Source organism: Jaculus jaculus, chromosome 10, assembly GCF_020740685.1.
Source record: "Jaculus jaculus isolate mJacJac1 chromosome 10, mJacJac1.mat.Y.cur, whole genome shotgun sequence".
Taxonomy (NCBI): Eukaryota; Metazoa; Chordata; class Mammalia; order Rodentia; family Dipodidae; genus Jaculus; species Jaculus jaculus.
In genome coordinates, this window is record NC_059111.1 from 5,919,576 (window position 1) to 5,947,081 (window position 27,506).

Consider the following 27,506-nt stretch of genomic DNA (forward strand, 5'->3'; position numbering starts at 1 on the left):
CCTGACCAGTGTCTGAAACATTCCAAGTGGATAAACCTTTGTTCATGTTTACTGAAAATCTTTTTTGTTGTTGATGTTTTTTGTTTTTTATTTTTTGAGGTAGGGTCTCGCTGTAGCTCAGGCTGACCTGGAATTCACTATGGAGTCTCAGGGTGGCCTCGAACTCATGGTGATCCTCCTACCTCTGCCTCCCAAATGCTGGGATTAAAGGCATGTACCACCACACCTGGCTTGGGGTTTACTGTTATCTTTTAAGGGCCTGGAACCTGGAACATAAAGTCCAGAGACTTTGGCCTCTGGGGCCACCATGCTCTGGCCTGCATGGCCCATATCTGTGTCTTTAGGCTATAAACTCGCTTGCTGTCCCATCGGTGGGAAGGGCCCCACACCCCTCCTCAACCACGCACAGAGTCTCTATCATCCTTCCATGCCAGGACTGGCATCCCGATGGCTTTCACCAAGTGCCACCTGCTCCATGATCAGAAGCCATTGCCCCCTTGTGATCCTCCCCAAGGCTTGGTCCACACCAGGGCAACATGATGTACTGTGCATCCCTCCAGCCCACCTACCCCTTAAAGACAGGGCCTCAGGTAACCCAGGCTAGCTTCAAACTCACTCTGTAGCTGAAGATGACCTTGAACTTTTTAAAAATATTTTTTAAAATTTTTTTGGTTTATTTTTATTTATTTATTTGAGAGCAACAGACAGAGAAAGAGGCAGAGAGAGAGAATGGGCGCGCCAGGGCTTCCAGCCACTGCAGACGAATTCCAGATGCGTGTGCCCCCTTGTGCATCTGGCTAACGTGGGTCCTGGGGAATCGAGCCTTGACCGGGGTCTTTAGGCTTCACATGCAAGTGCTTAACCGCTAAGCCATCTCTCCAGCCCGACCTTGAACTTTTGATCCTCCCGCCTCCACCTGCTCAGTGCTGGGCTGGTAGGTGTACACCACCCCACCTGGTTTAAGTGGTGCTGGGGCTTGAACCCAGGGCTCCATGCTTGCCAGAAATCACTCCACCAAGTGACCTATCTCCCCAGCTCCTGGCTGTCTTGTACTGGCAGTGTGTTTGGGGGCTCACCTTCTCCAAGCATCCATCCCAATGTCCCCACCTACATTCCTCATGTCCCAGGCTTGGTCCCTTAGTACTCGGTTGGCTGGTCACCACGTGGCTGGTGGAGAGTGGAGGGTCAGGTCCCCAGCCTATGCTGGGTCCTCCTAGGTGTCCCTCCATCATCTGACCATCTCACTTGGAGTGCTGTTGGGTCCCACAAAGCCGTAGCTGCGCTGGTCTCCAACACTCACCAGTAACCTCCAGCTGAAGCTCCAGACCACCTTTGGGTGGACCCAGGGCAGGCAGCGACAGAACACATCCCAGGCTGAGCACCGTCCCTGACTTTATCTTCCAGAACCACCTAGGAGAAGACCTCGAACTGCTGGGCCAGGGCAACCCCCGCAGGCGACCGAGACCCGCTTCCTGCTCTTTAAGGACGCGAGCAGACACGGCTGTCAGCTCCAGCTCCACCACCCAGAAACGCTGCAGCAGTGTGGCTTCAATGCCTCCCAGCCGCTGGTTATGGTCATCCACGGGTGGTCGGTACGAAGTGCCACGTGCTTTATTCTCTGCTGGGGGAGGGACGTTTCTCTCTGAGTGTTCTATTTTAAAATCTGTTTGAAATATATTTGATTTATTTATTTGAGAAAGAGGGAGGGGGGAGAGAATGTGTGCACCAAGGCCTCTAGCCACTGCAAACAAACTCCAGACATATGCGCCACCTTGTGCGGGTGGCTTAAATGGGTCCTGGGGAATCGAACCTGGTTCCTTTGACTTTGTAGGCAAGTGCCTTAACCGCTAAACCATCTCTCTGGCCTAAGGGAGGATGTTAACTTCATGCATGGCATTGGTGAGGCACATTCCAGTCCCATCACTTCTGTGAGTAAACAGAGCAGGGCAGACATAATTGGCTCTGGGTTTCAGACAGTATGTGCATCAGAGGTCATGCCAATCTCAAGGACTCCTGAGGGATCACATTCCATGCCAGCTCCTGCCTGAATCCCTGTGTCACTAAATGAAATAAGGAGGAGCTGAACATCATGTCAGTAAGGGTTCAACTCAGCTGCAAGCAACAGAGACCCACAGGAGTAGTGGTTCGAGGAGGAATTTGCTTCCATTTCATATCATCACCTAGAGCTGATCCAGACCAACCAGGCAGCTTTGGGCACATGGATGGAGTCCTGGCTCCTTTCAGTCCACCACTTTCCCATCTTCTTAGTCCAAAACAGCACCCCAAGTGCTAACCATCACATCTTTATTCCAGGCAGCATGAAGGTAGCTGAAGACACACTAAGGGCAAAAATCAAGGTTAGGGGTGGAGAGATGGCTTAGCCATTAACATGCTTGCCTGCAAAGCCTAAGGACCCAGGTTCGATTCCCCAGAACCCAGGTAAGCCAGATGCACATGGTGGCGCATGCATCAAGAGTTTGTTTGCAGTAGCTAGAGGTCTGGCACATCCATTCTCCCTCTCTCTCATAAATAAATAAATAAATAAATTTTTAAAGCAAGGTTAAAAAAACTTTATTAAAATATAATATATATAACATGCCAACCATTCTAGTGTACAACAAAAACATTTCCAGTGTACAATTCAAAGGCTTTTTGTACAAAAAAAAAAGTGTTTTGTTGATGTTAGCCTTCAAGAAATATCTATGAAACATTGCCAATTTTAGCCATTGACCACAACTTGGTAGGAAGGTGGCAAAGACAGCTGGCATCTTACAAAAAAATGCATTATCAAGCTGGAGAGATGGCTTAGCAGTTAAGAAATTTGCCTTTGAAGCCTCCGGACCCTGGTTTAATTCCCTAGTACCCGTGTAAGCCAGCAGCGCAATGTGGTAGAGTTCATTTGCAGTGGCTTGAGGCCCTGGCATGCCCATTCTCCCCTCTCCCCCACTCTGTCTCTTTCTCTCTCAAATAAATAAAAATAAAACAATATTCTCTCTCTTTTTAAAAAAAAAGTGCCTTATCTCCATACTCCAGATAAGGGACCTGAGGCACACTGGTGTTAATAATGTGTCACTCAGCGGGAGACTCGAGCTTCAAGCACACAGAAGGCTTGCGATGAACACTTTAATGACTATACCTTCCCCCGGTGTGGCGTGCCAGGCCGACTAGAGCTCTGTCTCTTCCCCACTGCAGCCTGACCTTAAGCTCATCCAGCGTTCTCCTGTCCCAGACATTCCGCACTGTCCCTCCATGACCATGCCTCGGCACAGGCTGCATGAGCACACCGCTACCCACGCCCTCCCCCCACTGACCTCGATTCACCCTTTCAAGCATGGCGCAATCCTTCGTTCTGGATATGCACTCGGGGTGCTATGCACATGAGGTGTCAAGTGGGGTTCACACAGAATTTCTCCCCACTCTTCAGTCTTTGATTAAAGGGAGCTTATGGGATTCCCGGGTACAGTGACACTGACCCCCCCTCCAAGGCTAGCTCAACTCTTAGGACCTGATTTTCTGTTGTTTTAGGGTTCAGAAAGTTCCACCATGGGGCAAGGTTCAGACAGGGATTCTGCGGTGGGAAACGGACAGATAACTGCAGAGACATGATGCTTTCAAAATCTGGGGCTGGGAATAAGGCTGGCATCTGATGTGTAGAGCCAGGGATGCTATTCACCAAAAACGTACAGGCCTGGTAGGCAGAGCCAGGGTCCACAAGAGCCCTCCAAGCCCAAACGTTTATCGTAATAGGATGAGAAACCCCACGTCGAGGTCTTTCTCTGGGGGAGAAGAAAGCCAGAGAGGTGCGTGCCCAGGGGGAGCAGAAGTCGGTGGTCTTCCTTGTCCCAGCCCTGTGCAGCTGACCACCGCCGCCTGCCCTCAGGTGGACGGCATGCTGGAAAGCTGGATCTGGCAGATGGTGGCCGCTCTGACGTCCCAGCTGGCGCAGCCAGTGAACGTGGGGCTGGTGGACTGGATCTCCCTGGCCCACCGCCACTATGCCGTCGCTGTCCGGAACACCCGCCGTGTGGGCCAGGAGGTGGCATCCCTTCTCCACTGGCTGGAGGTAAGTCCAACACGACCACACTCCTTGCTTCTCCTCTGATAGTGAGCTAGCCTCCAAGGATCCCCACACCCACCCAGCCCCAGGAGAACTTGCATCCCTGAGGCCAGATGTGAGGCCTCCCTCAAACCCTGCTTTGCAGAGCCAACTTCTCCTTGCCCCCAAACGCTGGTCTTGTACGCGCACCCCTCAGCCATCTTTTTTTTTTTTTTTTTTTTCTTCAGAGGTAGGGTCTCACTCTACCTCAGGCTGACCTGGAATTCACTATGGAGTCTCAGGGTGGCCTTGAACTCACAGCAATCCTCCTACCTCTGCCTCCCAAGTGCTGGGATGAAAGGCGTGCGCCACCACACCCAGTTTCCCTCATTCATCTTAAAGGACCTAAACACCACCAGCCCAGCCCAGCCGGACGGCTTCTGTCCAAGTGAAGACAGGCAGGCAGGTTCCCAAAGGAGGACCATCTCCACACCCCACCCTCACCACCCCAGGGGTCAGTGTCAACGAGGTGACAGACCAGTTTCCCACAGATAAAGCACCTCATTAGTGAGAGACAGAAGGCTTCCCGCCCCTCAGCAACCCTTCCTGCCTCTCTTGCAGGAATCCGTGCACTTTTCCCGGAGCAACGTCCACCTCATCGGGTACAGCCTGGGGGCGCACGTTTCAGGATTCGCGGGCAGTTCCATAAATGGGAAGCCCAAGATTGGGAGAATCACAGGTAATCAGACCTGAAAAGACGCACTCCGCAAGCTCCCTGCTCCCTAGTCCCCTCTTTCAACATGGCGGCCTCGCTGCCTGGCGCGCTGGGGTTCAGGGGAGGACTCCCTCCGAGCGCTGCCAAACATAGCTCCTGGCATGATTGCCGCTGTTCTAAGGGAATGCAGAGTAGCTGACAGCATCCGTTCCCATCTCTCTTGCTGGAACCGATGCCGCTCACACATGTGCCAAATTGGACTCAAAGTCGGCTTTCTGTACATTTTTGTAGCAAACAAGTCTAACTGGTGTTTTTCTTTGTTTTTTAAATGTATTTTTATATTTTTAGTTATTTGAGAGAGAGATGCAGGTAGAGTAAGAGAGAGAATGAGCACCCAAGGCCTCCAGCCCACTGCAAACAAACTCCCAACGCAAGTGCCACCATGTGCCTATGGCTTACATAGGTCCTGGGGAATCAAACATGGGTCCTTTGGCTTTGCAGGCAAATGCCTTCACTGCTAAGCCAGCTCTCTAGCCCATGTTGGTTTGTTTTTGAGACAGGGTCTCATTTAACCCAGGCTGGCCTTTAATTCTCTATGTAGCCAAGGGTGACCTTGAGCTCCTCCTGCCTCCACCACCTGAGTGCTGGGATTCCAGGTGTGTGCCGTTAGACTTGCTTTTATTCCATGCTGGGGATGGAACCCAGTGTCTCGTGCACGCTAGGCAAAGCAACACTTTACCAGCTGAGCTACGTCCTAGCCTGAAGGACGTCTTACTGTTGCCCGTGTGGGCACATGAAAACGGAAGAGTCATAGTTTTCACTTGCCACAACACACATGAAAATGGAAGAGTCATAGCTTTCACTTGCCCCAACACACCAGCCACATGAGTGCCTCAGTCTCCACACTGGTAAGCCACGCGGGACCCACTGGAGTCAAAGGAGGGAATTCTGTGTTATGCTTTACCCAAGACTCCACACACACTCTGGAAGGCTCTGACAGTCCAGCAGAGCTGGCTGTGGTCAAAAAGGCCTTAGCCAGGGCTGGAGAAATGGATCACTAGTTCAGGTGTCTGCCTGTAAATCCTAAAGACCAGAGTTCAGTTCCCTAGTACTCACATAAAGCCAGATGTACAAAGTGGCACATGCATCTGGAGTCCATTTGCAGTGGTTGGAGGCCTGGGCATACCTGTTCTCTCTGTGTATCTTTTATCTCTCACTGCTTGCAAACATATATATATATACATACATACATATACTTAATTTTTAAAAAAGGCCTTTCCCTCAGGTGTCTCTGGCACCAAACTGACCCTCAACCTATCCTGGAACCAGGTTCCCAAAATTGCACATCTTGTCAGGTTGTTCTCTGCAACATGGCTGAAACTCAAGGACATGAGCGCACGCTGACAGTTCTCAGTGTTTCTCTCCAGAGCGCTCAACTTCTCCTGTCATTCCCCTCCCTCAGCCCCCGGCTTCAAGGACACTAGACCCAGCTCCACTTTTCGAAGGTCACTGGAATGCTGGGTCTTTGCATGCAGAGTTCCCTTTGCCGCCACCCATCCAAACAGCCATCGCTAAGACCAAACTCCTACCCAACCTTCCTGACCCAGCAAGCTGAAATGAGGGTTATTTAATAGGAAAAGCAGAGCTCTTGTGATTTTTTTCTTTCAGAAAGAATTTATTTTTAATTATATTTTAAGTATTTATTTGTTTGAGAGAGAGAATGGGCACACTAGAGCCTTTTGCTACTGCAAACAAACTCCAGATGCATTTGCCACTTTGTGCACCTGGCTGTACATGGATACTGGGGAATCAAACCCAGGCCTTCAGACTTTGCCAGCAAGAGCGCTTAACTGCTGAGCCATCTCTCCAGGCCCAATAAGAAAATTCTTAAAAACAACTACCTCCTCCTATGACCATTCCTTCAATGGGGATGAAGGGTACACCTGCAACCTCACTACTCTGAGGTCTGAGGCAGGAGGATTCTAAGGCAGAAATAAGCCTGGGCTACAGAGAAAGACCCTGTCCCAACACCAAGGGCTGGGCATGTGAGGATCACGCACATGTGCGTCTGCACACACATAAGGATGAATGTATATTGAAGTGGAAAGGGCTAAGATAATGGCAGACGTTGAAAATGAATCAGTTTGTCATTATGAGAGCGCATTTTCTCACCCTTTCTTTCTTTTCCCTCCTCTTGCTGGTGACAGAGGACGTCTGGCCAGTGCCGTGCACCTGTGGCCTCCTCTAATTGAACTCCAATAGCCTGGGGCGAGCAGACCTCCCTCAGGAAGCTTCCACAGGCACTGGGGATATAGCACACTTGGAAAAGTGCTTCCCGTGCTAACATTAGGACCTGTGTTCAAGCCCCAGACCCCGTGAGGAAGAGCCAGGTGTGGTGGTTACGCTTGTAATCCCAGCACCAGGGAGGCAGAGACGGGAAAAACACTGCGGCTTGCTGGCCAGTCTAGCCTACGCATTGAGCCCTGGGGCCAGTGAGGGACCCTGCCTTAAGAGAACTGGATGGTGCCTGAGGAACCATACTGAAAGTGGTCCTCTGGTCTCCACACACCCCCCACACACACACAAACCACATTCACGTGCATTCGTACACACATGAGCATGCATGCACACACTCCCACACGCAGAGAAAGAACCTCCCAACAGAAGTCAGCAGGGACCACACGGAGGGGGAGGCGAGGCCAGAGGCTGCGGCAAGATGCAGCAAGGTTGCCTCAGGCCTGAGGGCTCATTCTCCCACACGGGGTGCCACAGCAGCTCACTGCCCTGATCCTCTTGATCTGCAGGGCTGCAGGCGGGGCTGGAGAGCAGAAGCCCTCCTGGCCCTCTGTCCTTTCCTCCCCCTGGCTGCAGTAGGGACGGGGTCACAGCTGAGATCACATGCCAAAGGGTCAGCCCCTGAAAAGACAGAGGGAGAAACGCAAAAGGCTTGGAGTGCACACACGCTCCCATGCAATCAGCCAGTGGCTTGTCTCCTTGCCAGCGCGTCTGTCACTTGTGGCCCAGAGCATCCAGCTGTCCTCAGGCTCACAACATGTTCACCCGGGAACAGTGGGGTCCTGAGGCTGTTCTGGACGTTTCCATGGGCTGACGTGAGTGCACGAGGAAAGGCAGCTTGTTTGGGGAAATTATTGACAACGCCAGGCAAATAAGTTCTTTCTTTGATGGAGAAGTGAGACCTCCACGTCATGAGCACCTTGGTGGTATTTTGTTTTTTGGTTTTTTTTTTTAATATAAATGAATGCTCCCGGAATCAGAGATACTTAAAATTGATTTGCTTGGGCTGGAGAGATGGCTCAGCCATTAAAGGCACTTGCTTGCAAAGCCAGACAGCTTGAATTTAATTTCCCAGTACCCACGTGAGGCCAGATGCAAAAAGTGATACGAGCCTCTGGAGGTCGTGTTTGCAGTGGTGGGCGGTCCTGGTGTGGCTTTCTCTCTCTCTCCTCAATAAATAAATACTTAAAACCTCTTTCACAAAAAAAAAAAAAAAAATGATTTGCTTAAATAATCCAAGTGTTCACTCACAACCATATTTGAGTGTCTCTTTAACCCGCTTTCTCCTAGAGGACGCCCCGCCCGGGTCTGATTTTCAACACTAGGAGTCACCGTGGTTCTGCTGTCTGAGATTATGTATGAGGTTTCCAGAGGGTTCTGTCCTCGGTTTCTCTCCTACTGCTAGCTCACAGATATGTACTAATATCAAAATGCTAGTTCTCCCGCCCCCTCCCTCCACCTAATGGCACGCTCGCTTTCCCATCAGGCCTGGACCCTGCTGGCCCCTTGTTTGAGGGAGCTTCCCCCAGGGACCGTCTTTCCTCAGATGATGCCGATTTTGTTGACGCCATTCACACCTTTACCCGGGAGCACATGGGCCTGAGCGTGGGCATCAAGCAGCCCGTCGCCCACTATGACTTCTACCCCAATGGGGGCGCCTTCCAGCCGGGCTGCCACTTCTTGGAACTCTACAAACACATTGCGGAGCATGGTCTAAATGGTAAGAAGGAAGAAGATCAGGCCCAGAGCCTGCTTCCCACACTTCCCGGGGTACCTCCAGCTGCAGGGACTCAGCAAACAGCGAGGCAAGGCGAGAGGCCAACACCTCTCTTAGGACCAGTGGGCCCCAGGGAGCTGCTGCTGGTGGCAGGCAGAGGTAGTCAGCGGTGAGGCGCAGGACCACCAGCGAGAGCCGTCCCCGTTCACTCCTGCCCAGTGGGCCCAAGGCCACCTACCCCAAGGGCACTGACCCAGTGCAAGATGATGGTTATCTCTGGAAGTTTCCTCCCCTTCAAGGGATTCCTCTATTCTGAACCCCAGAAGAGCCCAGCTCGGCCTCATCTTTTTGATACTTGGTTTCACAAGAGAGGGAAGAGCTCTGTGCCTGCATCCAGGGGGTTGTGTGCAACAGGTGGTCCCACTGGCCGTGGCTGGTGTCCCTCCCGTGCAAAGCTCAGCTGCAATATCGTCCTTCCTACAACCTTCACCTCAGGGCAGACCCTGGACGTGGCATTATCTAGAGTGCCATCCCACTTTTCTCTTAAACCCCCAAACGCAGACATTTTACATGGGCATCCAGGTGGTCCGTGGCGGAGCTCACCTAGAATCCCCATCCTCGGAGGGCAGAGGCGGGAGGAGCACTGCCCGGTTGAGGCCAGGCTGGTCTACTTAGCAAGACTCTGTCTCAGAAAATCAAGCAAGCAAACACACCCCACAGACGCTCAATAACCTGCCCAGGATTCAAGTACCGAAATGCCAACAGCCATCACACCTCCCAGGTGCCTGGAATCCACAGGCATTCCAGAACATGCCAGGTCACTCAGTCAGTGGGAGATCTCCGCCCACACATACCACCTTCTCACCTCCATCTGCCAAAAGAAATAACTGAGATGACTGAGCCTGCATTTAGCCTTACAACACCCAAGGGATCGCTTTTGGCAAAAATTCCTGTGTTTGACCTTCGCATAAGGCATTTTACATGTCTTGACATTCCTCAAGAATAATTTACTACAGATTAGGCTAGAATTTGGAGAGCTGTTTTTTTTTTTTTATAAGGTCAACTTTCATGATAGAGAAGACTTGGGGATATAGCTCAGTTTGTAGAATGCTGGCCCACTAGCATGCATGAAGCCCTGAGTTTCAGTCAGGCATGTTGGTACACACTCTGGAGGCTGAGACAGAAGGACCAGGAATTCAAGACCAGCCTGGGCTACGTAAGACCCTATCTCAAAAAAAAAAAAAAAAAAGTTTGTCCAGGTATGGTGGGTGCACACCTTTAATACTCAGGAGGTGGAGATAGGAGAACACTGTTGAGTTCAAGGTCAGCCTGGGACTAGAGTGAGTTCCAGGTCAGTCTGGGCTAGAATGTGACTCTGCCTTGAAAAGAAAAAAAGAAAGGCTTGTTCTAAAGGACAAAGGGCGAGGCGGTTTCATACCAGGCAAGTAGAGCATGCCCTTCTAAATCCAGTGGCCCTGCTGGTGCCCTACCTGCTCGGCATTGTGGGAGAGGCTTCCACTCACGTGTCCTGGGAATTCCTGGTTGACTTGGCCTTATAAGAAAAGACGCAGTCCACAGCCTGATCCAGCTAACTCTCACACCGAAGCCCAGCACTGGGGCCTGTTCAACCACATAAGGACAGCTCTGAAGCAAGTGAGCTACTGTAACGTGCTTTCTGAAGCAATCTGGTCCTTTCCCAGTGATGCGGGATGCTGTAAAAACGCCTCCTATGCCGCACAGTCAGAGTGTCCTCAGTGGAGGATTTTCCCCTGACTAGATGACCATAAGACCTAATTTCTTTCGCTTTTGGTCAGGTGTCACCTCTCCCTGCTGTGTGGGGGTTACCTCAGCAGTTCCCCATCTCGGTCTGGCGGGCTGAGACCCAAGGTGCTCCTTTCTGTGGAGCGCACGCGGGCCGGGGGGTAGTGACAGCCTCCCTGTGTTCCAGCCATCCCGCAGACCATCAAGTGCGCCCACGAGCGCTCGGTCCACCTCTTCATTGACTCCCTGTGCCACGAGGATCTGCAGAGCACGGGCTACCACTGCCGCGACATGGACCGCTTCAGCCAGGGCCTGTGCCTCTCCTGCAGGAGGGGCCACTGCAACACGCTGGGCTACCACATCCGCCGGGAGCCCCCCGGCAAGAGCAAGATGCTCTTCCTGGTCACCAGAGCCCAGTCCCCCTTCAAAGGTGAGTGAGCCCCTTCTAAGCTGCTCCTCCACTGTCTCCAGTCAACAGTGGGACCCTCTCTTTGTCATCCCCAAGAATAGACCACTGTGCCTCCAACGACTGGGAGGAGAAACTTCAATCACTTCTGGAACAATCCTAGCGGTGACCTCTCTGTATTCATGGTGCCGTCAAGCATTAGATACAGAAGACCCCCAAGTAGCTGCGTTTGGTGGTGCACACCTTCAATCCCAGCACTCGGGAGGCAGAAGTAGGAGGATTGCTGTTAGTTCAAGGCCAGCCTAGGACTACAAAGTGAATTCCAAGTCAGCCTAGGCTAGAGTGAACCCCCACCTCAACAAAAAAAAAAAAAAAAAGAAAAGAAAAAGAAAAATTAAAAGTCCTCCCAGTGGTTCCCTGGACCACACGGCTCTCATTCCCGGTGGTACCTAGAGTTCTGCAACCCAGACTAGAGCCCGGCTCTCCCGCCTCCATCCTCGGCCCCATCCCTGTGTTAAATCAGAGGTCCCAGCACCATCCCTCGGATCTGAACGCACTGAAGGGACAGGGCACTATTGTCATACAAAGGCCTTCCCAAGATGACATCCAGCTTCCGGTGTTCCCCAGCCAGCGGCCAGCTCTTAGTCTTGAGCAAAAAGCCGCCCTGTGGACTGAGCAGAGATGGGAAAGTGTCACAGTCATGTCCATGTCCTGGGCAGTGATCTGCAGCGATGTCTAAACCCTTCTCTAAAGCTCATATCTGTCTCTATTAACATTCTGCCTTGTGCTTAGCACAGCCCTGTCCCATGTCACAGCCTTAGAGACTCCCCTCGGGAGTGGCCCGGGAGAAGGACCCTGGATGTCGCATTGGGACCACGTGGGCACCCGGGCACCTTCGCCGCCTCACAGCCGGTGCAGGGTGTCTAATGCAAACACTGATTGTCTTCTTGAGATTCTCAGAGCAATCAAGGCGGGCTGGGGGAGCTGGACATGCCCCTGTTTTAAAGAACAGAAAGTCATGCCATCAACCTTCCTGTTTTTGTGGCAAAAGGTAAACGTTAAACTGTCCCAAGCTGAAAAATAATGGCTATCAGAAGTATGTTTTGTTTTAGTGTGAGTTACCATTACTGTATTTGTTTATTGTAAAGGTGGACATTTAGCATTCAGTGCAGTTTTCAATAAAAAAAAAATTAAAATTTCAAAAAAAAAAAAAAAGAACAGAAAGTCAAAACAATAAGGAAGCCTAGAGCAGGGCCTCCTGCCTCCCACTCTACGGCTCCTCTGTGACCCCTCACCAGCCTAACGTCCCAGGAGACCCCGGTTCTAAGCAGGGGAGTCCTCTGTTTATCTGAGACCTGGTGATGTGTGACATGAGTCAAACAGACCCACAAACGAAAGAAACCCGTGAGAGACCGTGACAGGTCACGATCGTGTCGGGGGACGGTTGGGCTATGAGGATGCATCTTCCCTTCCCCGTGAAGGAAGGACTAATGCTAGTAAATATCGGGGTTCAGTAGGTCCTGATGAGGTTTCCAGGAATTTGTGTTGCAGTACAAAGAATTAGACAGAGACACGTGTGTAGAGTAGCAAGCAGAGTGAGGAAAAAAAAAATTGTTTTTGTTTTTTCCGAGGTAGGGTTTCACAGTAGCTCAGGCTGACCTGGAATTCACTATGTAGTCCAGGGTGACCTTGAACTCACAGTGATCTTCCTACCTCTGCCTCCTGAGTGCTGGGATTAAAGGCGTGCACCACCATGCCCAGCGAGAAAATTTATTAAGAAAGGAAACATGGGGCTGAGAGATGGCTCAGTGTTTAGAGGTGCTTGTTTGCAAAGCCTGATGGCCTTGGTTCAATCCCCCGTATGTACGTAAAGTCAAACGTACAAAGTGGCACATGCATATGGAATTTGTTCATAGTGGTAAAAGGCCCTGGCATACCCATTCTCTGTCTCTGTCTCTGTGTGTGTGTGTGTCTCTCTCTCTCTGTTTGCACATAAATAAATAAAATATTTTTTTAAAACAAGAATACACTTCCAAGGGAGGACATGAGCCAAAACCAGAAAATTCAGAAGCTCATCTGTCACTCTTTACAAAGGATGGGGCTTTTCCATCACTTCTCCAGGCTTTTAGGTCATGCATGCTCTGTTACATATGTGCTACATGCAATTTTATGTACAGCACATGTCATTAGCATTTTACATCCCCACCCTGGTGTGTGTGCTTGAGAATGACACATCACAGGTCACTTCCAACCTCACTCCCAGACCCTATTCCCCTGCCTCAGTACCACTGGGCTCCCTGCCCTGCCTGTCCCTCCAGGAGCTGGTGAGGACATTCGGAAGCCTTTCTTCTCCAGGGAACTGTCCCACTGCGGGATTTAGACTGGTGTGAGGATCAAGCAGCCTCTCTTCTAACAGACAAAGCAAGGCCCCCTGAAGGATTTGAGCCTGGCTTTCAGACAGCCCCTTTTTTTTTGCTTATTTGTTTGTTTTTATCTGTTTTTGTTTTGTTTTGTTTTTGTTGGTGGGTTCTTTTTGTTGTTTTTTTTTTAATTTATTTTTATTTGTTTGAGAGTGACACACACAGAGAGAAAGAGGCAGATAGAGAGAGAGAGAGGATGGGCATACCAGGGCCTCCAACTAATGCAAAGGAACTCTAGACACATACGCCCCCTTTTGTATCTGGCTAACGTGGGTCCTGGGGGATCGAACCTGGGTTCTTTGGCTTTGAAGGCAAGTGTCTCAACTGCTAAGCCATCCCTCCAGCCCTGGTCTTTTTTTTTTTTTTTTTTTTTTTTTGAGTTGGGGTCTCACTGTAGCCCAGGCCAACCTGGAATTCACCCTGTAGTCTCAGGGTGGCCTCAAACTCAAAGCATCCTCCTACCCTCCTGGCCTCCTGGGTGCCAAACAACCACTTTTTACTGGATCTGTTTGTATCATGGAAATGGCAGCCTGCTACTTTTCAGATGGGGAGACTAAGGTCAGACAGACAAATCACTTGCATAAAAGACGTGGTGGGACTCCTAGCGAAGCCACTAGTTAGACCCTAGGCTTCCAAGCAATGTGTACAGCAATTTTTACCTGAGAAAACACCCCTCTCCACCTTCGGGGCTAAACTGGAACTTTATTGAAGTGAGGGGCTGGGCCCAGCCTACGGCCATTTCCTAGGGATTTGGAGGTGGGGACAGGAAACCAGGAAACGAGGGTCAAGAGAAGGAGGCTGGGGAAGAGGAGAGGCAGACAGCGGCGAGGCTGCAGGAGCCACTGCACTTCTGAGAATTTGAGAGAACACGTCTACGTCTTTCCCTCCTTCCTTCCCTCTTCCTTCCTTTTTTTTTTTTTCTTTTTGTTTTGTTTTATTTTTTGTTTTGTTTTTCAAGGTAGGGTCTCACTGTAGCCCAGGCTGACCTGGAATTCACTATGTCGTCTCGGGCTGGCTTCGAACTAACAATGATCCTCCTACCTCTGCTTCTCCAGTGCTGGGATTAAAGGCGTGTGCCACCATGCCCGGCCTTCCTTCCTTTTATCCTTCTTTCTTTCCTCCCTTCCTTCCTTTCTTCCTTTCTCTCTGTCTGTCTATTTTTTTGCAGGCAGGGTCTCATCTCATGTAGCCCAAATTCTCTATGTAGCTAAGGATGTTCTGAATTTCTGACCTTCCAGCCTGGAACTCCCCAGTGCCAGGATGGTTACAGGCACGTACTACGCCACCCTGTTTCTTACGGTGCAGGAGAGTCAACCCAGGGCTGGCGCACGCTAGGTGCAAACATGCCCACTGAGCGGCAGACCCAACCCCACAAGGACCCTGTCTTATGCTGGACCAATATCACTTTAGAATAGCATAGTTTCACCCACCAGCGACCCAGTCTCGCACGCTTGTCCACTGGCAGAGACCACCTCTGGCCAGGGCGTGGCAGAGGAGCCTCTCAGTGCAGACCAGGAGCAGTGAGTCCCTTAGAGACAACAGTTATCTCTTTATTCCAATTAGCTACCTTGCTCCAGGGACATCTAACGAGGATGGTGCCCATGTGGTCTATGATGCGGAGGGTGTTGTGGGCTCTACTGCAAAGTGGGAGCTTTCCCTATGGCCTCCTCCCGTCCCTGACCTCCCATCAACCCAGTTCTCCTTCAGTCTTTCTATAGAACAATCCCTCATCTTCCCAAGCTAGGGGCAGCAGGCCTTTGTCTACAAGCTGCCCTGGGAAGACTGGACATGACACTCCATGAGGCTTGTGTAGTTGGACTTTAGCTCTAATATATGTAATGCAACGGCTGTCCAGGTAGGATAGCCGACCACTAGCCATATGTGGCTATTCAACCCCCGATTTAAATATGTTGAAGAAAACCAAAACTGCAGTTCTTCATACTGGCTGCCTTTCTTTTAAAATTTCATTTATTTATTTATGTGTATGGTTATACCAGGGCCTCTTGCCACTGTAAACAAAGGTCCAACTTACGTGGGTGGCTGAGAATTGAACCCCTGGGCCACCAGGCTTTGCAAGCAAGTGTCTTTTGCCACCGAGCCATCTTCCCAGCACCCAGCCCCCTTTCAAGGGCTCAGTGACATGGCTGCTGTGTTGGATAGCACAGAAATAAAACATTCACATTCTCGCAGAAAGTTCTGCCGAGGGCGCTGGCACAAAGCCTTTCGTCCAGGCCACAGAACTACCCTGTTCTCCATCCATCATGACCATGACCAGTCTGTGACGTGGGCCTCCGCCGGCACTGGGTGACCACATGCAGATCCTTCAAAGAACAGACTTGCTATGCAAAGAAGCCATAATCCATATAATTTTGAGGACATCTTATTGTACTATATATTTTAGGGCAGAGTCTGGTTGGACAAGATAAACATTCCTCCCTGTTTTGTAGTTTCCCAGAGAAAGACTGACTTGGCCCTCATCCTTCTGGCTCTGAGGTATCCGGCAAAACCATCAAAGGATCTGTTTTCTTTAAACCCGCACCAGAACCCCGGGCAAACACTACAGCTGGAAATGGAGAGATGTTGCCCATGAAAATAGGCAATTTATCGCCCACTCCCATTCACGGTCTCCCAGGGGAAAATGTTACCACTTTGAAAGGGTGTTTCTAAGGGCCGGGGATTGTGCTAAGTGCTGCTTAGCAAGTGCCCGGACTAATGCCATGCTCCTGGCAGTTGGATGAGGTGACTGGGAGGAGGTGGAAGTAGCGTTTATGGAAGTGGGGGAACTTTGCCCAGGCTTCACGATTGATTTGGAGGGAGGGAGGGAGAGAGAGAGAGAGAGAAGGAGAAGAAGGACAGAGATGGGATGTTCAGAGTGCATTTAAAGCCCAGTGAGGGGGCTGGAGAGATGGCTTAGCAGTCAAGGCATTTGCCTGCAAAGCCAAAAGATCCTGGTTCAATTCTCCAGGACCCACATAAGCCAGATGCACAAGGGGTCGCATGCATCTGGAGTTCATTTGCAGTGGCTGGGGGCCCTGGCGTGCCCATTCTCTTCCTCTCCCTCCTTCCCCCCCCCTCTCTCTCTCTCTTCCTCTCTCTCAAATAAATAAAATATATGTTTTTAAAAGTTCAGGGAAAGCCAGGTGTGGTGGCGCATGCCTTTAATCCCAGCACTCGGGAGACAGAGGTAGGAGGATCACCGTGAGTTCAAGGCCACCCTGAGACTATACAGTGAATTCCAGGCCAGCCTGAGCTAGAGTGAGACCCTACCTTGAAAAAAAAAAAAAGTTCAGCGATGTTAAGCCATGTTCCCAAAGTCACACAGTTTTGTGAATGGCAAACCCAATATTTCGCTGCAGCTGGCCTGGCTTCCAGACCCAACTCCTCCTTGTTCTCCCTGCGGCTCCTCTGCATGGCGGAGGCTCATCCAGAGTGGCCCATGACCCTGGAACTCTCCAGCCATCTGTCATCCGGCTCCTCTTATCCCCAGTCCTCCACTCTTCCTGGCCAGCACTGTCCCCAATGCCTCGGCCTCCTCTCGCACGAGGTTCCGCTGTTGGTTCTGACTGAGGGGAACGGAGCACATTGCCCTGCCCCTGGGGAGGCGACCAGACAAACCGCAATTTGAGGAGTCCATCTGTTCTTGCCTTCTCTCAGCTACTTTGTTTGGAAGGGTTTGGTGTCTTCCAGAGAAGGTTCCAGAAGAGACACTAACAAGCTTACAGTCAGGCAAAGGAAAGTAAAGAACCATGGCACTGCTGTAACTACTTATGTGACCTCACCTAGTGACATGACCTCCATGAGCCTCAGTTCTGTCAGGGGCATGCGCAAGCATGGGCACGAGCCACGAAAAGCGGGTGCTTCTGGTGGCTCTCACTGTCACCTGGCCAGTCCAGCCCGGAGGGGCTCAGAGAAGGTAACATGGAGGGTCACCTCCCAGAAGACACGCCCCAGTCCTCACTGGTCACAGCACTGGGAGAGAGCTCTGCAGACCCTCTCAAAGGCGGGGGGGGGGGGGCTCCACAGAGAGTGCTCCTGTGTTTGTAAGACCACGGAATGGGGGTGAAGACAGCCAGACCCGGGCTCTGCCTCTCGGTGCGCGACTCGCCACCACCCGACGTGAAGGTCTGCAGCACACACAGCTCACAGAAGACAGTGAGCACATGTTCACCGCACACACAGGCACCCGTGTGCACACACATGCACATGTCTTTACACACACCCCACGTGAAGACTCACAGCACACATAGCTGACAACAGAAGGCAGTGAACACGTGCTTCGTGCCTCATCACACACCCGTACATGCATACATGTATACACACACATACAGGCACACATGTATACACACATTCAAACCTACATGTATACATGTATGTGTGCACATCATACATATACAGATACACATATGCATACATACATAATCAACACACATATACATGCGTATAGTTACACAGATGTATAAACATATATACACATACATAACACACACAAACATGCATGCACTCACACACATGTCCAGCATATGCATGCTCACATGTACACATGCAAACATATAACACACATGCATGCACATACAGGATAACCATGTATATGCATGTCCGCATACACACGCATACACGCCCCCCATCTCCAGGCCCAGGCAGTCAGCAGCTCACTAACAACACCGCCCAGAGGCAGGCAGCTCCTTACTCACCCAGTCCGCCTCCAGCCCCAGCATGCGACGCCACACCACCCTTGGGTCCTATAGCCCTGTGACCAGCAGCATCCCCAGAAGTAGATGTGTTTGCGGTACAGAGGCAAGTCCTTGGTGCCTTAGAAAAGCCCTGTGTGCTCATTCCTACCGTCTCACACATGAACAGAGAAAAAAAATTTTCATGATGTTTGCAAAGAGGGCCCTGAGAGCCCTTGAGCCAGTAGTTAATGATCCAGAGCGGGGGAAGAAACAGAGCGGCCTCCCTGCAGAAATTCATGTGCTCACTGCTGCTGCTGCGTCAAAAAACTTGCAGGAAGCAGCATTGACAGGGTACATGGGATTAGAATCCAGGATTTCTCCTGGTGAGGAGACTTTCAGGCCAACTTCCTGCTCTGGATGAAGTTGCCTGGTCTGACTCGGAGCGAAGGAACTTTTTCAGGCCTCTCATGTTTAAAATCTGAAATAATTTCTCCTGTCAGAACTCAGGCCTGTGCACCAGGCTGGTGCTGAACTCCATTGGACTATCATGAGATCAACTTTTTGCCTCTGGCTCAGGCTGACCTGGAATTCACTATGTAGTCTCAGGGTGGCCTCGAACTCGTGGTGATCCTCCCACCTCTGCTGAGATTAAAGGAGCGTGCCACCACACCCGGCTAAACTTTTTTTTTTTTTTTTGAGGCAGAGTCTCAAGTATCCCAGGCTTTAACTCACGAGGTAGCCAAGGATGGCTTTGAACTTTGATCCTCCTGCCTCCATTTCCTAAGAGTACAACCCAGTTAATATGATGGAAGCCAGGACTTTGTGCAGGCCAGGCAGACACTACTGGCTGAGCCACGTCATGAGCCAGCCAAATTATATTTTGTACCATTCTAATGAAACACTCAAAAGGTCAAATGGACTGGGCGTGGTGGCTTACCCCTTTAATCCCGGGTGCTCAGGAGGCCAAGATAGGAGGATTGCTGTGAGTTTGAGGCCAGCCAGCATAAGACTACATAGTCAATTCCAGGGCAAACTGGGCTAGAGTGAGACCCTACCTCAAAAGACCAAAAGGGAGGAAAAGGGTAAAGTGGACAAAACTACTCATGCCTTCTCCTTAATTTTTGTGGGATTTTTTTTAACCAGGGCAGGGTGGGGTAATGGACACAGTGAGAGTGATACATTTTTTTTTAGGAAAAATGCTTATGAAACTCTACATAAGAACAAATAACGAGTTTTCAGTATGAAAGGCCCTTTCTTATATGCGTGTGTGTGTGTGTGTGTGTGTGTAGCAGTGTAAGAAATCAAACCCAAAGTTTTGTACATGATAGGCAAGCTCTCTACCATTGAGCTATATCCCCACCCAAAAGTCCCATTCATGTGGGGAAAAAAAATATTTCAAGATTTCTCCAACAAGGTGACTGTCCTGATATAGGGACAATGCAGAGTCCTGTGCCTACATCTGTATTTGTAACTCACCAGGATCATTAGTACATCAGTGTAGGGTTCAGCTAAAAATAGGACCCTCATTGACCTCAAGAAAACGGGTGGGGAGACTGAGAGATGGCTCAACCACTAAAGGTGCCTGCTTGCAAAACCTGACAGCCTGGGCTTGATTCCCCAGTACCCACATAATGCGCAAAGTGGCACATGCATCTGGAGTTTGTTTGCAGGGGGCACGAGGCCCTGGAGTACCCATTCTTACTCTCTAAATAAATAAATAAATAAATCAATAAATAAAAATATTTTTAAAAAATAAAAACATCAAAAAAGAGAAAGAACATGAATGGGGCTCCTATAGAAGTGGGCAATTGAAAGGAAACCCACAAAGGTTTCGCCTTGAGTCTAACAGAGGAAGGGAGGAAAGGGGGGAGGGGCTGGCCCTGGGCGAACCCCAGTGAACCAGAAGGAGGGGCTGCAGTACAGCCAACAACCCTCTAGCAGGAAGGGACCAAAGGAAAGGTTTTGGGTTATCCCCTCAGCCCTGACCTCCTGCTAATACCTCCTATGACCAGACCAAACCAGAAACCAGAGAGTACTGTGCAGCAAGAGATCACATCCCATAGGTGCCACCTGAGGGGTACTGGCAGCAAGCGGAGACTATCCAGCATGTCGCATTACCTAGTTCCATTGAAAGGACCAAAAATGATGGCTGGGGAAGCAAGCCCAGTTAGCGGGGTTCTTGCAGAGCATGTATGAGACCCTGGTACTCCACCCCCACCACCCAGGTATGGGTCACAGCCTTGCAATCCCAACACTCAGGAGGAAGAGGCAGGAGGACCAAGAGTTCAAGGTCATTGTTGCAGTCGGTTTCGCATTGCTGGTAGAAATCACCCAACCAAGAGAAGTTTGTGGGAAAAAGGTTTATTTTTGGCTTACAGGCTCAAGGGGAAGCTCAACGATGGCAGGGAAAATGACAGCATGAGCAGAGGGTGGACATCAGCCCCTGGCCAACATAAGGTGGACCAACAGGAGAGTGTGCCAAACACTGGCAAGGGGAAACTGGCTATAACAGCCATAACCCCCACCCCCAACAATACACCGCCTCCAGGAGGCATTAATTCCCAAGTCTGCATCAGCTGGATACCTAGCATTTGGAACACCTAAGTTTACGGGGGACACCTGAATCAAACCACCACAGTTATCCTTAGCTTCCTAGGGAATTCAAGGCCAGCCAGGGGTACATGAGACCCTACCTCAGAAAACTGAACAATAACAAAAAATATATATGGCCAAAAATGAGTTGGGTGGGCTAGGGAAATTTCTTAGTGGTTAAAGGCACTTGCTTGCAAAGCCTACTGGCCTGGGTTTGATTCTTCAGTACCCATGTAAAGCCAGATGCAGAAAGGAACATACGCATGGAGTGTGTTTGCAGTGGCAGGAGGTCTGGTGTACCCATTCCTCTCCACACCACAACCTTAAAAATCAATAAATAGGTAAGCGGGAGGCTGGAGAGATGGTTTAGCAGTTAAGAGGCATGCCTGCAAAGCCTAAGGACCCAGGTTCAATTCTCCAGGTCCCACATAAGCCAGATGCACATGGTGGTGCATGCGTCTGGAGTTCATTTGCAGTGGCTAGAGGCTCTGGTGCACTCACTCTCTCTTTCCCTCTCTCTCTGTCTCTAATAAATAAATAAAAACAAAATCTTAACTAAATAAATGGGCAGAGGAGATGGCTTAGCAGTTAAGGCACTTGCCTGTGAAGCCTAAGGACCCAGGTTTGATTCCCCAGGACCCACATAAGCCAGATGTACAAGTTGACACATGCATCTGGAGTTCATTTGTAGTGGCAGGAGACCCTGGCATGCCCATTCTCACTCCTCTCCTCTGGTGCATTCTCTCTCTCTCTCTCTCTCTCTCTCTCTCTCTGTGTGTGTGTGTGTGTGTGTGTGTGTGTGTGTGTGTGTGTGTCTCCTTGTAAGCAAATAAATCAAATATTAAAAATAAATTAATTAATTTAAATGTTGACCGAAACGGTTTATAACTTTATGCATAGCAGCTAAGGTATTTGACTACTCTTCCTATTCACAGTGAAGGTCTTTAATGCAGTGGGCATCCCATGAGGTCCTTCGACAAAGAGCCAGCAAAGTCCTCCTTGGAAGTCTAGTGAGTGCTGTGTGCTGTGCTGGCTCGAGCAACCGCGAGCTGCCGAGAGCGCCTTCAGGAGCTGGACGTGCACAGCGCGGTCCACGAGGCAGGGCAGGGGAGCTGGGTTCTCGCCTCCTGACGGCGGGCTCCTCCAAGCTCAGGGTGCGGCAGCTTCGAGTTCTCCTGGTTTCTTTGAAAATCTCCTTTCTCCGATAAGATTCTAATTAGAATTCTTACTGCAGGGGCATGGGTCTTGCAGGAAAATAGAAAGCCTGTCTCCCTGCCCTCTCTAGGGCTAAACACCGTCACGATTTCCAAGTGTGTCCCCCTTCTAGGCATTCTGCTCTACAGACTTGGTCTCACGTTAGTTCTGCAATTTCATAGGCTATGATTTGGGCTTTTTTCTTCTTCACTTCTTTCAGAGCATTGAAATTGCTCCAAAAATATCTTTTAATGGCTTTGTAAGAGTGAACTGCATGACTGGACACCGGAGCTCCAAGTCAGATGACTAACTTCTGATTGCCGGCCTCGTCACTAACCCCGTGGTCATCACGCACAATCGACCTCACTTTGTCTCGGCCTCAGCTTCCTTCTTCATCAGATGATGTGAGAAGGGAGAGAATGTGACACCTTATAAACCTGTCCAGAGAAATGAGATTGTCATATGACAAAATAAAAAAAGCCCAGTAGCCCAATAAATAAATATTTTTTTTTCTTTTAAATTTATTTTATTTGAGAGCGACAGACACAGAGAGAAAGACAGATAGAGGGAGAGAGAGAGAATGGGCGCGCCAGGGCTTCCAGCCTCTGCAAACAAACTCCAGACACGTGCGCCCCCTTGTGCATCTGGCTAACGTGGGACCTGGGGAACCGAGCCTCGAACCAGGGTCCTTAGGCTTCACAGGCAAGCGCTTAACTGCTAAGCCATCTCTCCAGCCCCAATAAATAAATATTTTTAAAGGGGGGATGCTGAAGAGATTGTTTAGTGGTTAAGGCACTTGCCTGTGAAGCCAGAAGACTCAGGTTTGATTCCCCAGGACTACATGTGTCTGGAGTTCATTTGCAGTGGCTGGAGGCCCTGGTATGCCCATTCTCTCTCTCTCTCTTTTCTCTTTCTCTATCTCTGTTTCTTTCTTTCTTACTTCCTTTTACAAACTCCAGACACATGCACTACCTTGTGTATCTGGCTTACATGGGTCCTGGGGAATTGAACCTGAGTCCTCTGGCTTTGCAGGCAACCAACCTAACCACTAAGCTATCTCTCCAGCCCTATCTGCCTCTTTCTCTCCCCTCCATCTCTCAAATAAATATTTCTAAATATTTTTATTTAATTATTGGGGACAGAGAGAGAGAAAATGGGCACACTATGGCCTCTAGCCACTGAAAACAAACTCCAGATGCATGCACCACCTCATGCATCTGGCTTCGGAGAATCGAACCTCAATCCTTAGGCTTTGCAGGCAAATGCCTCAACTGCAAAGCCATCTCTCCAGCCCTATCTGCCTCTCTCTCTCTCTCTCTCTCAAATAAATATTTTTAAAAGCCAGTATTCTACTATTATTGAATATTTAAGGTATTTCTGGCTTATTTTAAGTAAATAATTGCACTTGACACTTTTCAAGTTAAATCTCTTTTCATATTTCACTTTTTCTTTGGGTCCTAGAGTGTAAGCATGTAAACATTCCGGTGCTATAACGAGGCTGGCCGGACTTTACCTCCCAGCTCTGCTGCTTCAACTGGCTCGGTGACCCTCAGTAGTCATTGGCCCTTTCTCTGATCCATGTCCTTATGTAAAACCGAGATAACAAGGCCATCAATTCGTCATGAGGGTTAAATGAGATAATAACTGCAAGCTAGTGTCAAAAAAATCAGGAGGGCTAGAGAGATGGCTCAGCAGTTAAAGTACCTGCTTGCAAAGCCTAACAACCAGGGTTCAATTCCCCAGGACCCATGTAAAGCCAGATGCACAAAGTGGCACATACATCTGGAGTTCATTTACAGAGGCTAGAGGCTCTAGCATGACCATACTCACTCTCTCTGTCTCTCTCTGTCTCTCTGTCTCTCTCTCTCTCTGTATCTCTCTGCTTGCAAATAAATAAAAGATTCTTTAAAAGATTAATAGAAGCCCATGTCATTACCATGCACGCTGCCAATTACAATTGTTCTTACTCATCTCTGGTAGCATGGGACCAAACCCACAGCAGGTGTGAAGGTGTTCCCTCCAATGGTGGGCGGAGCTGAAGATCCTGGCACTGGGTGTTCCTGGAGCTCTGAAACATGCCCTTCCCACCCCGGGAAGTGCCGCATAAGACCAGCCCCCACCTCACTCTGCCCACATCCCGCACTCCTAGCCCAGTGCCTGAAGCCTGTGCCCTTCGAAGGACCTTTCCTTTCTGCCTCAGTTCAACTTACAGCAATGCCCTGACGACCCCTAGATAGTGTAAGACCTCTCCAGAAGCTTCTGGAATGAGAAGCCAGGGTCCATCCACCCACGGGTGGTTCAGAGAACCCATCCTTGTCATTTTCCTCACCGAGCGTCTTCCGGCTCTGACTGTGCGGCGATAAGGAAAAGCAGTAAAAGTAAAAGTAAAAGTAAAAGAGCAGTAAAAAGCCGAAGGTCTTGCAGGGGAGCTGGTAAGACAAGGGGCTGGGGCCCAGTTCCACCTCTCATCGCCTCGTTCCCGCTGGGACGTGTGCTCACCAAACCTGCGCAGCTTACGGCCAGGAACCGTCCCGAAGATGGACAAGTCATCACTAGGGCCAGGGAGACACAAGCGTGCAAAACGCCCCATCCTGTTTCATTCAGGTCTAAGTGTGTGTGTGTGTGTGTGTGTGTGTGTGTGCGCGCGCGTGTGTTTTCATTTCGCCAAAGGAGGCTGAGGTCAAATACACAGATGTGTGCGCAGAGATCAGGAACAATGCCAGGCATGCTGTATTGCAATTCCTCCATCATTTTCTAGTCAACACTTTATATATATATTTTTTAATTTAATTTTATTTTATTTTATTTTTACTTACTTGCAACCAGAAAGAGAAAGAGAGAGAGAGGATGGGTGCACCAGGGTCTCTTGCCACTACAAACGAACTCCAGATGCATGTGCCACTTTGTGCTTTCCATTGGTACCAGAGAATCAAAACTGAGCCATCAGGCCCTTTTGCAAGCAAGTACCTTTAACCATGAGCCATCTCTCCAACCTGCTGTAAATTTTCCTTTCTGTGGCACTTAAGATGGACGTTCCAGTACCTATCTATCTAAGCTTTCTCTGGCGGGGGAAGGGTCAAACAGGGGTTCATGTAGTACAGGTGGCCCTTGGACTGCTCATTTTCCCATCTCTGCCCCCTAAAGTGACAGGTCTACAGGAACATACCACCACATGTCTTTTCTTATTTTTATATTTTGGTTTTTCAAGGTAGGGTCTCACTCTAGCCCAGGCTGACCTGGAACTCACTCTGTAGTCCCAGGCTGGCCTCAAACTCACAGAGGTCCTCTGGCTTCTGCCTCCTGAGTGCTGGGATTAAAGTTGTAACACCACCACGTCTGCCTTCACATCTGTCTTTTTTACATTTTTAAAATAGAGATTTTCAGGCTGAAGAGATGAATGAGTGATTAAAGGCATTTACTTGCAAGGCCTGGTGGCTCAGACTCAATTCCCTAGTACCCTCATAAAGCCAGATGCATAAAGGGACACATGCATCTGGAGTTTGTTTGCAGTGTCAGGAGGCCCTGGCATGCATATATTCACTATCTTTCTGTCTGCCTCTTTCTCTCTGTCTCTCAAATAAATAAAAATATATTTTAACAAACAGGCTAGGGCTGGAGGGATGCTTAGAGGTTAAGGCATTTGCCTGCAAAGCCAAAGGACCCAGGTTCAATTCCTCAGGACCTACGTTAGCCAGATGCACAAGGGGGCACACGCGTCTGGAATTTGTTGGCAGTGGCTGGAGGCCCTGGCATGTCCATTCCCTCTCTCCCTCTTTCTCTGTCAAATAAATAAATAAAAATAAAAATAGTTTTAAAAAAACAGGCTGGAGAGATGGCTTAGCAGTTAAAAATGCTTGCCTGCAAAGCTTAACGACCCAAATTTGATTCACCAGTACCCATGTAAAGCCAGATGCACAAATGGCCCATGCACTTGGAGCTTGTTTGCAGAGGCTGGAGGCCCTAGCATATGTATTCTCTCTGTCTCTTCTATCTCTCTCTGCTTGCAAATATATAAATAAAAATATTAATAAAAACATAATAAGGATTTTCAATGTAAAATTCCTGAATAAATTATAGAATATGGAGTACATGCTTCCAACCTTAGCAGTCAGGAGACTGAGGCCAGGAGGATTAGGAGTTTGAGGGCTACATGGCGCATTTGTTTGAAATGAGCTACTACCCTATTTAAAACAAAAAGAAAAGAAACAAAGGGAAGGCGGTTGCTGGCTGTCAGTCAGCTGGTAGAATGCTGGGTACCACAATAAAACATGCTGTAATCCCAGAACTGGGAAGGGGAAGGTAGGTAAATTGGAAGTTCAAGGTCATCCTTGGCTACATAGTGAGTTCAAGGCCAGCCTAGGCTAAATAAGACCCTAGCTCCAAAAGAAAGAAGGAAAGAAAGAAAGAGAGAGAAGGAAGGAAGAAAAAGAAGGAAGGAAGGAAGAGAGAGTGCAAGAGGAAGAAAAAAAGAAAGGAAGAAAGACAGTAATCCTGCTTAACTTCCTGTCTCTCTCCTTCCCCCTTCTCTTGCCACCCCCTTTCTAGTTTACCATTACCAATTCAAGGTCCAGTTCATCAGCCAGATCCAGAAGCCGGTAGAACCCACCTTCACAATGTCACTGCTGGGAACAAAGGAGGAAATGAAGAAAGTCCCCATCACTCTGTGAGTACACGCACGGTGTCACCCCGTCTGTGGCGACAGCACACTCACAGACCCTGAGTGCGCTCTGCCTTTCAAGGGTCAGGCAGACACACTTCCTGACCAATGGGACGTCCACTCAAACCCAGTCCCTCCAGTCCCATCTCTTATGGGGGCGGGGGGCGCTGTCTGTGAACGTGACAGAGCTAACGCCCTGTGAGCAGAAAGGGGAGGCCAGGATTGCCTCTGCCACGGTGTGTAGTGCAGAATGGAGACTATGGTGAGGAGAAGTTATGAGGGTGGCCAGGTGTTGACAAGAAGACCCCGCCACCTTTCCAGTGAGTTCCAAAAACCATAGTCAGAAATGAAACGCCTGCATTCCCTCTGGGACTGATTAGCCCTCTCAGTCAGCCTGGAGTATCAGCCCTTCCATTGTCCTCCCCTCTTGCACACCTGATCACACCAGCAGCCTCACAGTGCCTCATTCCGAGATGACCCAGCTTCCCCAGCCAGGAAATATCCATGAGTTGGTTGTTCCTGCCATCTTCACCCTCCCCATAGACTGCCTGTGGAAGCAATATAGGCCATTCAAACCTTGTAGGGATCGCCCTTGACCCTCTGAGGGCTGCCCCGAGTGTTGGGTCCCTAGTCATCCACCCATTGCATCATTCAGCACTCTGCTGTGGAGGTGGAGAGAACGCAACCCTCGGGATGCTTACAGCCGAGCAGGTGGGTAGACGCCCACACTGCAGGAAGAGCCACGCCAGGCAGCCCTCCCCCCAACTGTCCACGATTAATCATCCCTCCTAAGACACTGCTCTTGAACTTGCAAAGGGCGCTTAGCCACTCTGTCAACGCTGGGCTTTTGTACTGTCTAGATTTAGTGAGCAGAGCTGTTAATGGTGCCTCACAGCACTGTTTAAATCTCGCACCAATCAATGCATCCTTCTTCTGTGCGGTTTCTCGGTTGCCGTGCGGCTTTGTTGCTTTAGCAGATGTTGCTGTCTATAAGGAGGGAAGCTTTCGTGGAGAGAAGAGTGGGGCGCACGTGTCTGTGTAAA

At 49.7% G+C, this 27,506-nt stretch overlaps 1 protein-coding gene across 1 annotated transcript in view; it reads left to right on the forward strand.

Annotated features, from left to right (window-relative positions):
• The first annotated feature begins 1,556 nt into the window (after positions 1-1,556).
• Lipc (lipase C, hepatic type) overlaps positions 1,557-27,506 on the forward strand; it is a 41,715-nt gene continuing 15,765 nt past the window's right edge. The window contains exons 1-6 of the mRNA XM_045160598.1: positions 1,557-1,592; positions 3,881-4,063; positions 4,658-4,775; positions 8,533-8,766; positions 10,712-10,954; positions 26,352-26,469. Coding sequence (XP_045016533.1) covers positions 1,572-1,592; positions 3,881-4,063; positions 4,658-4,775; positions 8,533-8,766; positions 10,712-10,954; positions 26,352-26,469 — 917 coding nt within the window. The 5' untranslated portion in view covers positions 1,557-1,571. The remainder of the gene's footprint in view (positions 1,593-3,880; positions 4,064-4,657; positions 4,776-8,532; positions 8,767-10,711; positions 10,955-26,351; positions 26,470-27,506) is intronic.